The 15,514-nt window shown below is 45.1% G+C and overlaps 1 protein-coding gene across 6 annotated transcripts in view; it reads right to left on the bottom strand.

The window, feature by feature from the left end:
• FRMPD3 (FERM and PDZ domain containing 3) overlaps positions 1 to 15,514 on the bottom strand; it is a 79,128-nt gene that overhangs the window by 8,536 nt on the left and 55,078 nt on the right. For all 6 annotated transcript variants that reach the window (XM_023248972.2, XM_045050634.1, XM_045050638.1 and 3 more), the window contains one exon: positions 6,518 to 6,662. In XM_023248972.2, coding sequence (XP_023104740.2) covers positions 6,518 to 6,662 — 145 coding nt within the window. The remainder of the gene's footprint in view (positions 1 to 6,517; positions 6,663 to 15,514) is intronic.

The following is a 15,514-nucleotide window of genomic DNA, read 5'->3' as shown; positions in this document are numbered from 1 at the left end:
TAAGCAAGCTTATACCAAAAACATTAGATAACCTAAATGAAATGGACAAATACCTAGAAATATATGATCAAAACTGACTCAGGAAGACAGGAAACCAGAATAGACCAATAACAAGAAAAGAAATTGAGTTAGTAACTAAAAGTATCCACCCTAGGGCGCCTGGGTGGCTCAGTCAGTTAAGTGTCTGACTCCTGATTTCAGCTCAGGTTATGATCTCACAGTTCCATGAGTTTGAGCTCCATATGGGCTCTGTGCTGACAGCCCAGAGCCTGCTTGATATTCTCCCTCTTTCTCTGCCCATTTCTCTGCCCATCTTCTGCCCATACTCTCTCTCAAAATAAATAAATTAAACTTGAAAACAAGGTATTCATCCCACCCCTACTAAAAATAAAACTCAGGCCCAAATGGCTTCATTGGCAAATTTTCCCAAATGCTCAAAGAATTTCTACAAATTCTTCAAAACCCTTCCAAAACACACACACACACACACACACACACACACACACACACACACACACAAGAGGGGGAACACTTCACAACTCATTCTATAACATCAATATTACCCTGGTATCAAAACCAGACAAAACATCACAAGAAAACTACAGAGCAATATTTCTTGTAAATACAGATACAAAGTTCCTCAACAAAATACTAGCAATCTGAATCCAGCAACATATAAAAAGCATTATACACCATGACAAAATGGGATTTATTGCACGAATTCAAGGTTGGTTTAACATCCAAAAATCAATTAATGTGATACATCATGTTAATAGAATAGAGGACAAAAACTACATGATCATCTCAATAGACTCAGAAAAATAATTTGGCAAAAGCTACCACCCTTTCATGAGAAAACTCAAAAAGCTAGAAATAAAAGGGAACTTCCTCAACATGATAAAGATTATCTATGAAAAACCCATGGCAAACATCATACCTGGTGGTAAAACACTGAAAGCTTTCCCCCTAACATCATAAAAAGTCCAGGACTTCTGTTTTAACCCTTCTATTCAACACTGTACTAGAAGGCTTAGCCAGGATAATTAGACAATAAAATGAAATATGAGGCATCCAGATCAGAAAGGAAAAGTAAAACTATCTCTATATGCAGATGACATGATCTTCTGTAGAAAAAATCCCAAGGAATCCACAAATTATTAGAGCTAATAAGCTCAGCAAGGTTGCATGATAAAGGACAGAACAAAAATTAACTGTATTGTTATATAGTAGCAATGAACAATCTGGTAATGAAATTAGGAGACAATTCTATTTATAACAGCACCAAAAAGAATAAAATAGGTATAAATTTAACAAAAGAAGTGCAAGACTTGTACAATGGAAACTGCAAACATTTCTGAAAGAAAATAAAGAAGGTTTAAATAAATTAAAAGACAGTCTATATTCATGGATTGGAAGACAATATTGTCAACATGAAAGTACTTCCCAAACTGATCTACAGATTCAACACAGCCCCTTATAAGAATCCCAATGGACTTTTCGTAGTAATTGACAAGGTAATTCAAAAGTTCATATGGAATCACAAAGGACATGGAATAACTAAAACAATATTAAGAAAGAACAAGGTAGGCAGACCCACACTTCCTGATTTCAAAACTTAATACAAAGCAATGGTAATCAAGACAGTGTGGTACTGACTTAAGAATAAACACGTAGATCAATGGAATAGAATTGTGAGTCTAGAAATAAACCCTCATGTTTATGGTCAAATAGCCCAATTTAAAAATGAGCAAAGGATGTGAATAGATAGCTCATGAAAGAAGATATACAAATGGCTAATAAATACATGAAAAGATGTTCAACACCATCAGCTATGATAATGCAAATCAAAACCACGAGATACCTTTTCACATCCACTACAATGGATATAAAAAAAAAAGATGGACATTAACAAATGTTGGTGAGGATATGGTGAAATTGTATCCGCCAACACTGTGGATGGTAATGTAAAATGGTGCAGTCCTTTTGGGAAACACTTTGGCAGTTTCTCAAAGTTAAACATAGAGTTACCATTTGACAAGCAATTCCACTCCTAGTTGTGTGCCAAAGAGAAACAAGAACATATGCCTCCATAAAAACTCATGCATAAAGGTTTATAACATTATTATTCATAACAGCCACAATGAAGGAAACCCAAAGGCCCACCAACTGATGAATGGATACACATAATGTGGTCTATCTGCACAATGGAATATTTGGCTGTAAAAAGAAACAAGTACTGATATATGCTACAACACGGATGACCCTTGAAAACATTATGCTAAATGAAAAAAGCAAACCACATGAAGACTATATATTGTAGGATTCTTTTTATCCAAAATGTCCATGATAGGCAAAGCTATAGACCCAGAAAAACAGTTCATGCATGGCTGCTTAAGGCTGGGTGGTGATTAGGAAGGGACTAGGGGATGAGTGTTATGGGTACAGAGTTTGTTTTAAGAGGGGTCAAAAGTTCTAAAATTAAATTGTGGCAATGGGTACAAAGCCCTGTAAGTATATTAAACATACTCAAAAACACTGAGTTGTGAAGTTTAAATGGGTGAATTTTCTGGCTTGGAAATTATTTCTCAATGAAGCTGTTTATATTCTTTAAAAAAAAAAAGCATAGTGCTGGGCACAAAGTGAACTCTCAATTGTTATAAAAAGAGCCAAAAATATGCTCTGTGCTTAAAAGAAATTTGTGAGTCTTCTCTCACATACTCCTGTCAAATCTCTACTGAGTTAGGTACTGTTATCTTCAGGTTGCAGATGAAGAAACAGACTCCGTTTATGGAATTTGTTCATGGCCACACAGCTAAGATATAGCAGAGTGGGGGCTAGAACCCAAGCCTCTATACCTTCAGGTTCTAAGCCCTTTCTGATTTCCATAGACCATGTTGCCCCTTTAAATATAGAGTCAATGTAATTATGTTGAGTGGGTTCAATTCAGGCCCTAGTGGCTGTATCCAGAGAACTCTGGATCGGCTGGGGGAATAATATGTAATGACCCTCTGAGTCTTGGTGAAGAAGCGCTCTAGGGCAGTGCTAAGCCACTAGCATGAAGTAGCAGTTCAGGTGGTTTCTACTCTCAGGCACTGTCCACAGGTCCTGGCCATGCACCAGGTGCTAACTTCCTATGAGCCAGCTGAACAGTCAGCATAGCCAGCCTGGCAATAAGCTGACATCAGAGGTGGCTCCCAGGGGCATGTCCAATAAGCAGGTGGTGGCTCCTCTCTGACAAAGGCTGTAGGTCTAACACATCTCCCAACACCAGGCTGACAACGACTGTGATTTCCAGATCCAAGGAGCAGCACAGGGCCATGCGGAGGAGAAAATATGTCTGGAAAAGCCCAGACCTCCTCCAGACAGAAGGTTAGAAATGCAAGCAGAGCCAGGTGCGCTTGGCTGATGGCTAGAACAGCATGCCTCTCAGATTGCAAATCTGCTGTAAATTGCTCATCAGCTTTCCCCAAGGGGGATGTCCTAGTCTAGCTCTCTGTACTCAGCCACTCAGAAGATTGACTTTTAAAAAAATGCTTGCAAAGAACAGGATGGTGATCCAACTGGAGCTATGTTAAAAAATATATGCAGTGTGTATATACACATACACATACACACAAATATATGCAGTGTGTGTATACGCATGCATACATGCATAGAGTCAGTGCAACACTGAGTCAACCAGCTTTGACTGTCCTTTCTCCACTGTACTACCTTTGCACCTTTATCAAAAAGCACTTATCTATATATGTGTGGGTCTGTTTCAGAACATTTACTATACCAGACCACACTGCTTTCTAACCATGGGGGAAAAAAATCTATGACTGTGGCTCCAACGGGGGCCCCGAAGCCTTATTTTCCTGGATTTCCCCATGATACGGGGGAGCTCAAGGCTGGAGAGAGATGGTTGCCTCTGGATCTCCCAACGGCCCAATACAGGTGAGAACTGGCATTTGCCTGAGACTTTCTCTAAGCTGTGTCTTTAAGCCCAGGTGCTCTTCTGTTGTGGCTGTGGAGTTTCCCCTATGTAAATCCAAAGGCACTTACTGTATTGATAATATCAGTTTAATCATCCGTCTGTATTCCCCCCACTAGACTGTAAGCTCTGTGAGGGCAAGGACCTGGTATATAATGAGTAACTGAGAAATAGTCTTTGGATGAATGAGTGAAATACGTACTTTGGGGAAACTACTGATAAAGCCCAAGAGGTAATCCCTTCCCTTCCATGTCCCCATGTTCCTTTTTTTCTGGGCCTCCAAATGAGAGGTGATGCTTTCTCTTTCGAGTTGCTGGTTAAACAAGCATCCTTTAAGCTTATCCAGCAGTGGGCCAAGAATATAGATCTGGACAGAGAGATCAGGCCCTTAGTGGGCTGGGGCTTTGGCCCTGAGGAAAAAGCCCAGATGAGGCTGGCAAGGGTGCCTGTTTCCTATAGCCCTTTGCTAAATGACAACTGGGCACTGGGGCTTCTTTTCTGGGGTGAAAGTGAGGGCCCATGGAGGAAACATATCTCAACGTTGTACCAGGAACTGATGGCCTGGCACTGTAACCTGGGTGGAGGGCTCCCCAGTGTGCCCTCACAGTCCCCCCTTTCCCTTTCTTGGGGCCACGGGGTCAGATGCGCACACCAGCCCTCTACAAGCAGAGTACTTGGTGGTTGTCATCAACCCAGCATGTAACAGTTCAAAAGGCCAAGTACTGGGCCCAGGCATGGACCCACACCCCTGGGGAGGTGAAGCAGTACAAACAAGGGAATACTATGGTGGTCCATCCAGCTCCTGCATGGCGAAAGGCACTGTGCTAGAGGTAGCTGAGCCGCAATCATGCTGCAGGCCACAAGGGGGATGCTCAGGAATCAGGGAGGGGCTCTAAAGCCATGCCTAGCACTTGTAGAAGCCTTCTTTCCAGGCTGCAACACCTTCCAGAGAATCCAATGAAATTGATTGGCCTTTGGCAAAGCCACAGGGATGCATCCCAGGGTATGTTCAGTGAGACTGAGGGGGGAACAGGAACCCTGCGCCCTCACTTGGTGCCACTATCCCTGTGGAAAGAGAAATACTGAAGGACAGCGTTGGCTGATGGGGTGACAACCCTCTGGAAGGCAGGTGGGACTACAGAGGCATCTCTGGGGCCTTCTGAAAGTTGATCCCCCAAAGGGCCCCTTCTTCTGCCTTCCCTTCTCCCTCTCTCTCCCCCTAACCAGCTCAGCCAAAGGTATAATTTACTTGGGAGTGATGCCAGGTGACATGGACAACGCTAACACTGGTTTTGCCATCACTTGGCCATCCACAGGCTTGGTGATACATATAGCTGTCCACTTCGGAGCTATTCTCCCTGGGGACATGCTGCAACATGGCCTCCTGGCTCCTTCTTATTCCTAGTCAGTCCCTTTGCTTCTCCATGTGGAGCCTCCTTCTATGCCTTGGGGTCACCCATCCGTTCCCCAGTCTATGTTTGGGGGATTGCCTTCTAAGTCCCGTGGATGATGTTATAAGATGTCAACAAGGGCTTGTCATGATGTTTGCGAGGAAGAAACGATGAGGTGACACGGTGTGGGGGGTTACACAGCTCTCTGGGAGCTGGGGCATCCATGGGGAGTGGGCTTATACACCCTAAAACTCCTCCATCTGGATGAGATGTGAGAACACTGCAGTTCTGGGCAGAGAAGAAATGGTCAACTGCAAGGCAAGTGGATGGAGAGGCTTTGGCATGTGAGGAGGGTGACTGCTAGGCGGTCAGTCTCAGCTTCCACCATGACGTTTGGGTGCCAGGGTTGGGGGAGTGCCTACCGCGTGTACGTGAGCCCTAGGTCTAATATGTGAAGCACCTGTTTCTCCTGCCGCTTTGGTTCTGGGCAGAATTATCTGGACTGGGCTGATCTTTCCCAAGGCCCCTGCTTGTGGTATCCCCAGGACAGCTACGAGGGGTGGCTGCAGTGAGTTGCCTAACTGGGAAGCCTTGTGTTTGGAGGCTGTACTTGACCTTGTTCTTAATGGTCATCCCCTCATATCTCTAAGCCTCCTGCTGGACTGTACTCTGCACCTGCATGGAATTTCCTACCCCAGTCTTCCATGGCCTCTTAACTTTGGGCAGCTCTGTCGACCCCCGCTATGGTGAACAAAAGAAAGATTTTATCTTCACTTTCAACCTCCACTTTCCCTAAACCAGAACACCCATGCATCTCTCCCTAGATCACTGTACCTCTAAAGCTGTGCCTTAGATCCAGTGCGATTCTCTGATTGGTCCTGTTTATTCCTTATTCGCTATTTTTATCTTACATTCATTCACTGACTCAATCGCAATGTGTTGTCATGGGCATCCTTTGTGGGATAGGCCCATCTGAAGGCCAGCTGTCTTTCCCACTGGCTTGTGCCAGGGGGGATCCAGTGGTATAGTGCTGGCTCCTGGGAAACTGGGTGCTGGTGGAATGGGGTGAGCCCTAAGGCAGCAAAGCTCCTCCCTCCATGTGTCCAGGGTGCAAAGGGCCTCTGGCATACTGAAAACTGAGGCTGAACCCTACCTGCCTTGATCATTGGAGGTGGAAGAGGCTGGCTGGCAGGCTTGGAGAAGACCATCTTCCTGGAGTCCAGCAGGAGACGGCAGTACCCCGCAATCAGGCAGGCAAAGTTGGTGGCTTCAGGCCACTCCATCAGCAGCACCAGAGGCTGCAGGAGAGATAAGAAGTAACATGAGGGTGTGGGAAGGAGCGGGGCAGATGCAGGTCTGGGAGGATAACAGTGAAGAAAAGATGACTGGCAGAGGTATGGGAATCCTACTTTCTGAGCCCAAAATCAAGGTGTGTGGACTGACAGATCATTTATTCTGATTTGAGAATCTATTTATACTAAACTCATACCCAGGTATCAAAATTAAATCAGCCTTTAATTACACATTTAATGAACTACCTTTACTGAAAAAAAAAACTAAAATTATGCAATATCATGTGTCTGCCATGTGGCTGTATTTGTGTTTGTTGGGGCTTGGCAGATATGTGGGCCGGCTAGGGGAGGTGGGGTGAACCTGGGAGTCCTGGCTAGACTGGGACTAGCCTAGTCCCACTGGGACTGGGACTAGAAAGTTCCTGAATGCACAAACTATCTCTAGCTCATCTCTATAACCCTCTCTGCCCAGAATAATTTTCCAGACAGGGACATTCTGTGCAGCAAAGTCTTCACTGTACCTTCGGGGCTCAGGCCTTTCTGGTTTGCAGCCCTGCTCAGATCTCCTTTCTCTTCCCTCTTTATTTTTTTTAAATTTTAGAGAGAAAGCACACATGAGAGAGAGATCACACAGGGGAGAGGGGCAGAGAGAATCTCAAGCAGGCTCCATGCTCAGGGTGGAGCCTTATCTCATGACTGTGAGATTCTGAGCTGAGCAGAAATTGAATCTGACGCCAAACCAACTGAGTCACCCAGGTGCCCTTCTCCCCTCTTTCCTAAGGTGTCCTCAAGATGCTAGTTGGTGTTCCCTAAAACAGTTCCTTGGTTAAGCATGTGTGTGAAACACTGGGTCAAACAAAGCTATGCAGAGAGCTCAGGCCCTTTCAAATAGGAACATGCACTGCAAAACATCAAGGGGGGGGGTTTAGGATTCCAACATTTCCAAATTATTTGACCAAAACCATCTATTTTCATAGAAGATCTCATGGAGGTGGGGTTGTAGTTTTTTTGTTTTTTTTTTTTTAACCTACTTTGGGAAATACTAGCACACTCTGTTGACTTTTGTTTTTGTCCTTCAATCAGTCAAATTAATCCTGGGGCTAACTGGTTGATTGTTTCAGAGACTTTGCACTGAAATATCAAAAAAAAAAAAAAAAAGAGACATAACCAAAAAAAAATAATACTTTTTAAAGAAACCTTCCCAATATCTGTATTATGATTTTGAAAGTGTGGCTTGAAAATAAGTTTGGGTCAGACTGAAGTCAGTCATAGGGGCATTCTGCTGGGATAGGGGAGAAAGACTGGCTGGAGAGGGAGCCATGGGGCCATGACTCACCCTAATTTTGGGGGGTTCCCAGACCAGGCATTAAGAGCTAAGAGAATTAGGATGGAGTGAATCCCTTCTCTGACCAGTAAGGTAGCTACAGCAACAGTCCAGATGAGAGGTGATTAGGTGGCCATAAAAAGGAAAATCATAGAAGACTTATTTGAACTTGGTCACAACTGGAATAGCCTTCTTTGCCTGGATTATCACTTGGGGCACAATTCTGAATCCAAACCAGCTCACCTCTTAAATAAAGTTGCACAGGGGCGCCTGGGTGGCGCAGTCGGTTAAGCGTCCGACTTCAGCCAGGTCACGATCTCACGGTCTGTGAGTTCGAGCCCCGCGTCAGGCTCTGGGCTGATGGCTCAGAGCCTGGAGCCTGTTTCGGATTCTGTGTCTCCCTCTCTCTCTGCCCCTCCCCCGTTCATGCTCTGTCTCTCTCTGTCCCAAAAATAAATAAACGTTGAAAAAAAAATTAAAAAAAAAAAGTTGCACAAGTTTTCTTTGCTGTCTCTCAGGATCCTGACATAGAGCTTAAGTTGAATATTTTTTAGTTTATACAGACCAGCGGTTGGCAATTTTTTTCTGTAAAGGGCTAGACAGCAAATATATGATACTTTAGGCCTTGTAGGCCATATACTCTGTTGCATTAACTTGGCTATTATAGTGTGAAAATAGCCATAGATAATCCATGAGCTAAACAGTGGGTGTGACAGGGTCCTAAGAAAACTTTATGTACAGAAACGAGTAGTGGGTCATGTTTAGTCTGATGTAGGAGTGAAGCTTCTTTCTAGCTAAATACAATTGTTCATTTTAATTTTCACACCTCCTATTTCATTTGCCAGCAGTGATCCCCTTCTCCTTTGGAAATTCCCTCCGTTTCTGCTTCCGTGATGCTGGGTTCTGGTTCTGTAACTGCTGACCATCTCCATCTCTCTCTTTGGCTTGCTCTTCTTGTACAGCCTCCCCCAGATCACCATCTCCAGCCTATTTCCCTCTTGAACTCTTTTCGTATCTCACTGCTCCTACACTGCTATGTCTGTATTACACAGTCTTGTGCTGAGTCGAACCCTATCTTGAATTGTTTAGTTATTTTACATCCAATTACACTGCATGCCATGATAAGGCATTTGGATTTTACCCCACAGGCAATGAGTTAATGATGCTCCTAGAGAGATCACTCAATGCCATCAGGAAGAAAAGGAACCACCTGTACCCTGAGGAGCAACTGACTCCTTTCTCCAGTGAGAAAGGGACCAGGCATAAGATGTTACCTTTGGGTCATTTTTTTAAAAGTTTTTATTTTAACTCCAGTTAGTTAACATACCCTTCAAGTCATTATTAAGAAGGGACAGAAGGAGTGTTTGTATTTCTAGTTAATGGACATTTCTCGGTCACAACAGAATGGTCAGCCTTGTGTACAACAAAGAAGAGACAGAAGGGGAATGGAATGGGGGAGGGGGAGAGTGCCTTGTCCCCTGCCACTAATGACAAAAGGATACACAGAGGTCTGGGTGTGGACAGCTGCTACCAACATTGCTATGAGGGCCCAAGACTCACTAGGCTTGCCTCAAGAATGTTCACAGACATCATGGCCACTCCTGCTGCACAGCTTTATTTCAAGCCTGCATCATTTTCCTCTAATACCAAAACTTCTCGAGATATCTGTGAATGGGTGACAAGTGTGCTGGGATCCTGAGCCCCTCGGCCTCTGGGTCATGTTGCCTCTGGCCACAAGCTGCTTCATCAGTTTGTTCTAGTGGGCCATACAAATTGTGGCACTTCTCATGATATGGAAAAGGTGGGGACACACTAACCTCAGGGCTTCCAGTAGCCTCCTGATTGGCCTTCCTGCCTCCAGTCTCTACCCACTTCACTCCACTTCACCTCCTTATCACTGCCCGGGTTTCTAAAACACGACTCTCCCGGAGTGCCTGGGTGGCTCAGTTGGGTAAGCATCTGACTCTTGGTTTTGGCTCAGGTCAAGATCTCACAGTTTGTGGGTTCGAGCCCTGCCTAAGCTCCCCGCTGACAGTGTGCAGCCTGGTTGGGATTCTCTGTAACCCTGCTTGTGCTTTCTCTCTCTCTCTCTCAAGATAAATAAACTTAAAACATGACTCTCCCTTAAAATTTTCAGTATCTCTTCACATAAAACCTACTGCCTTCTAGTGTTACACAAAACCCTTTAGGACTTGGACTCAATCTACAGCTCCAAGCATATCTCCCACTAGCTCTGCCTGTGCCCTCCTCCCATCCCTGTCCTGTTCCTTATGCTCCAGCAATGACACATTATTTACAGTTTTCCAGAGATGCCATGTTCTTTTACCACTTTCATATCTTAACCCATGCTGTTATCTCTGGCTGAAATGCCCCCATGGCCCACTCTGCCTACCCAGCAAACTGCTACCTGCTGGTTGGATGACTCATGGACGGCCATGATGACTCATGACTCATGGATAGATGCAGCCATTCATGCCAGCACAGGGCCCACACAAGTCCTGCCCTCATGGAGCTTATAATCTAACAGGAAATAAGACACAAACCAAATAACCATACAGATGAATAGGATTGGAAGGTGTGGTGAGCGTTTGGAAGGAAAAGTACAGACAGTTATCAGAACAGAGAATGTCCTGGATCGGTGTGTGTTGTGGGTGGGTGGGTGTGAACGTGTGCTCGTGTGACTCATTTGGCTTCTGAAGCTGGAGAGAGCTTCTTTGAGGAGAGGATGACATTCCATTTGACCAAAGTACAGGCTGATGGGCTTGACTGACTGATGGACAGACAGACAGTCAAGCTGGCTGCAGAGCAGTCTGACTCACTGATGCCCTGGCTGACAAACTGGATGCAAGACAGGCAGAATGTCTGACATCCTGACTGGTTAGCTGCCCGGCTGCCTGGCTAATGGACATATCAGAGACAGAGTGACTAACTGGTTGACTGACTTACCTGTCTGGCTTCATTTCGGTTTCCCTCCCTATTTCTCACCCCAAATATAGCCTGGTGTGGGTAATGAAACAGCACGAAGGCACAACCCTATGCACAGAGAGGTCCAAGCACATCCCTAGCTGGCTCAGCACCGCACATCAGGACTCAGTCCTCTGTGTGCCCACACAAGCCAACTGGGCCCCAGCATGGGCCAAAGGCAGCTTGTCAAAGGAGCACAGATGCGCTTTTTGCCAGCAGGGGTAAAAATCAAATCAAAGGCAGGCAAGCAAAAAGGTTGGATGAGTTTTCTTAGAAACCTTCAAAAACATTTTGTTTTAAATAGGATTTTAATGATCATGACGTCTAATGTAATACTTGTCCCTACAGACAGCGCTAGAGCCATAAAGTTCAAACACGAGAATGGGAGACACACTGGGCCACGACAGATCCCTTGAGACATTCCTTTGATGGTTTCTTTCCCCCTTATGTGCTTTTGTGGTAATGGGGTATGGTAATGGCCCAGTGGTGCCTCAGTCCCAGACTACTGTCTTTTGGAGAAAGATATTTGCATACTGCCTCTTGTTCACCCCACTAAGAGCAAGTAAGCAGAGTGAGAGCTAACAAAATGTGCCCAGGCCATCTTCAAATGCTAAAGGGGAAAAGGAGGATGGAGTTGGAGGCATGGCCAGCCAGGAGAAGGTAGAACAGGGTTTAATTTGATATGTTCCAGCCCCATCTTCTTCCTCGGGTGCTCAGGGTGTGCTGGGAGCTCGAAGGCCACTTCAGGATGCCGACTAGGGAGGGGACTGGCCTTGGGGTGGCCTCAGCTCACGGTAGCATCTATGAAAACAGGAAAAAGATGGGAATCCAGTGATACAGAAGGGCAAGGGAATGAGGTGATGGTCCTTGGATCCCAAGGGACTAGTACATTAGGGTTCTTGCCTCCCTGGCCCTGGGGAAGGCTGATTGGGCATCACCAGCCAATTTGGAGACAAGGCAGAATATCACTTTTTTAAAAAGTTTATTTTTGACAGAGAGAGAGAGAGAGAGAGAGAGAGAGAGAGAGCGAGAGAGAAAGGGACAGGCAGAGAGAAAGAATCCCAAGCAGGTTCCATACTATCAGCACAGAGCCCAATGCCAGGCTCAAACTCACAAACCATGAGATCATGACCTGAGCTGAAACCAAGAGTCGGACGCTTAACCGACTGAGATACGCAGGTGCCCCTAGGCAGAATATCACTTTAAGGCAGTGGTTCTCAAGCAGGCACACACTACAATTACCTGGGAAGCTTGAAAAACCTATATACCCCAGCCTCACCCCCCCCCCAAAATTCTGGTTTAAATGGTCTGAGAGGAAGGACCCAGGCACCAGTGGTTTTTAAATCTCCATACATGATTCTAACATGCAGTCAGAGCTGAGAACCACTGCTTTGAGTGAATAATCTTAGTTTCACTGGGCCCTTCAAGAATATTCCCAGAACAGAGCAGCATATCTAGGAGGAAACGAGCCAAGTCTGGTTTCTAACTTCCATATTCTTCAGTATACCTTATGCAGTGGCATACTGGTAAACGTTAAACAACCAGTTCTGTGAAGTCCTGATTTGTAGTGTTGGCCTGTTTCCCTAGTGTATATATTTAAGCCATGGCCACTTCCAATTTATCGATGTGATGTTACTGAATGCAGAGTTGGGAGGGATACACCTGTTTGAGCTGGCTCCATCATGACACTGACCCTAAGGGTAGACTCCTACTGAGCCCAGGGAAGCCATTCTCCAGTAGGAAGCTTCCCAGACCCTGTCCCCCCAAATCCTGCCCTTTGTTCACATATATGGAGAGAGGCACCACTCAGTAACCATAGGTATTGCTGATATGGAGTGCCTCAAGGAAGCTTCCTTAATCCCTGAGCCAGATTTAATTTTGCCCTCCTCTGTACTCTGATACACTCTTGGTACCTCTTCTAACGGTACCTTCTTTGGTAAGCCACGTATTAGCACACTTCTTTCTCTCCTACAGCACAGAAAGATTCTTGAGGGCAAGAAGCCATGTTTTTCTTTTCATTTCATGTTTGTATCTCCTATTGGGTTTAGCAAGCTTCTTAGCAAAGGTAAGTTCTTACTAAATGACTGTCAAATGGAAGCCTGGATCTTTTTTTCTCCCTCAATCTTCCTCTTTTTCTCCCATCACCATATTGTCGACCATACCTCTGCTGATTTATCTGTGAAAAGTATAAATACCATCCTGTCTATTTCATAGAGCACTGACCTACTGTAGTGATACACATAGCAGACATCTCTGATTACAGATGCATCTGATCTTATGTAACAAAACTTGGGTGTGGGCAGAACATTTATCAAACTGTATCTTTAATGCAGGGTATGAGGGTTCCCTACTTGAAGGAATCTCACCTTTATGTTAGTTTCCTGTTGCTTCTGTAACAAATCAACCCAAACTCAGTGGCTTAGACAATACACATCTGTTCTCTTAAAGTTCTGGAGGTCAGAAATCAGACTCGAGGGTCACGGGGTTAAAATCAAGGGTAGACAGGGCTGCATCCCTTCTGGAGGCTCTAGGAGGGAATGGGTTTCCTTGCCTTTTCTAGCTTCTGGAGGCCACCCACATTCCTTGGCTCGTGGCCATCTCATCCATCTTCAAGGACAACAAGGTTGGGCTGAGCCCTTCTCACATCACATCACATCACATCACATCACATCACATCACATCACATCACATCATCACATCATCACATCACATCACATCACATCATCACATCACATCACATCACATCACATCACATCACATCACATCACACCACATCACTCTGACCTTCTCTTCTACCTCCCTCTTCTACTTATAAGGACCCTTGTGATTACACTGGGCCCACCTGGATAATCCAGACTAATCTCCCTCTCTTGAGGTCAGATGATTAATTCCACCTGCAACCCTAATTCCCCCCCCCCCAATATAACAAGGCATATTCACAGGTTCTGGGGATTAGGGCATGGGCATGTTTGGGAGGAGGCTGTTGTTCTGCCTAGCAGAAACATTCCAATGCAAAATGGATAATTCTCCTGTGGTTTTTTCATATGCATTGTATCTACCTGCTTAAAGGAGGGCATACCTGAACTATCCAACACCTGGTGCTTGCCTCATCTACCTATCCATTTGCTGTTTCCCACTCAGCAAAGTGCAACCTTCTCCTAGCCCCTCTCCATTCACCAATGTGATGCCCCGTTTATCCCATAATGTGGTCTCTCACCTCTCCTTTCACCCATGATTTGGACCCTCTGTGTGCTGCATGCCATGCGCATAGCCCCGGTCTTCAGTGTACTCAGGATACAGGGAGCAGGCAATAAGGGTTAGGTATAATAAGACAGGTGCATTGCATATGCAAGAGAGGAACATGTGTAGGCATACGGATGCACACGCTTAGTGATTCTGTATGTTTCACATTCACTCTTTTTCATTGCTGTCCCTCCAGCTCAGGCCCTGACCTTATCACTTTGCCCCGGCACTAGTGCCACGATCCCCTCCTCACCTCCCTGGCTTCACACTAGCCTTGCCTTTTCGAAGCTTTTAACCAGCTTGGTCTGCCCACCCCCCATCTCGCCAATCTTTTTTCTCATTATCCTCCTCTCCGGCCAAGCAACTATGCTTATCCACCTGCACATATGGCTTGCTTATTTCCATGCTTGCTCTCTGCCTGTGAACACATCCCACTTCTCTCTGCTAATCCATGCCTATCACTTCAAGATCCAGCTTAAAACACTCTCTTGTGGGAAGCCAGTTCTGGTTAACCCCTTCCTATTCTTTTGTTCTATGTTCCACACCATACTTACCTGCAAAATTTACTTCCTATTAACTTTTCTTCATTGCTGTTTTGCTTTTGAAAAAAATAACAGATTGAGTACTTACTGTGTATCAGGTAATGTGCTAAGACTTTTTACCTACGTTTTTTCTCTTACTCCTGAACGACAGCCTTTGGAGATAGGCATTCCATGTTGCAGTTGAGGAAATCAGTGTTCAGAGAGGTTAAGACACTTTTTGAAGGCCACACAGCTTGGTAGCTGTAGAGCTGGGATTTGAACCTGGTCTGATTCCAGAGCTCCACACATGTTCTGATGTTGTGTTATTAAGGCAGGTCATGTGTCTTTGTGAGTCTAGTCTCCCCAGTAAGAGTGTGGTCTCTCCTGGGCAGCATTCAGGCCCAGACCTGTGGCTGGATCGCTCCTGGAAATGAGAATAGTGCTCCTCACTCAGGCAATATCTGGCCCTGCTCAGCCTGGCGCCCCCCAGAGCTTTGGACCCAGAAGTCAGTGGTTCTCAAATCCAGCTATCCTACAGAATCACTTGGGGAACTGAAAAGTAGATAAATCCTGATGCCCAGGCTGCACCCTGATTAATTCAATCACAGTCTCTGGAAACAGGACTCAGGCATCTGCATTTTTAAAAAGCTCTCAAGGAAATTCAATTGTGCAGCCAATGCTGACAATCACTTTTACAACATAGAAGATGACTCATTTGGAAAGCTATTTCTCTCTTTTAAAGTCCTTAAATTTCTCAGGAAGCCACATCTACCCTGCATGTCTTCTGCTCCTTCCTGTCCCTTCCC

This window comes from Felis catus, chromosome X (assembly GCF_018350175.1).
Source record: "Felis catus isolate Fca126 chromosome X, F.catus_Fca126_mat1.0, whole genome shotgun sequence".
Taxonomy (NCBI): Eukaryota; Metazoa; Chordata; class Mammalia; order Carnivora; family Felidae; genus Felis; species Felis catus.
Note: the sequence above shows the minus strand (reverse complement) of the source record. Positions and strands in the feature narration are given on the sequence as shown.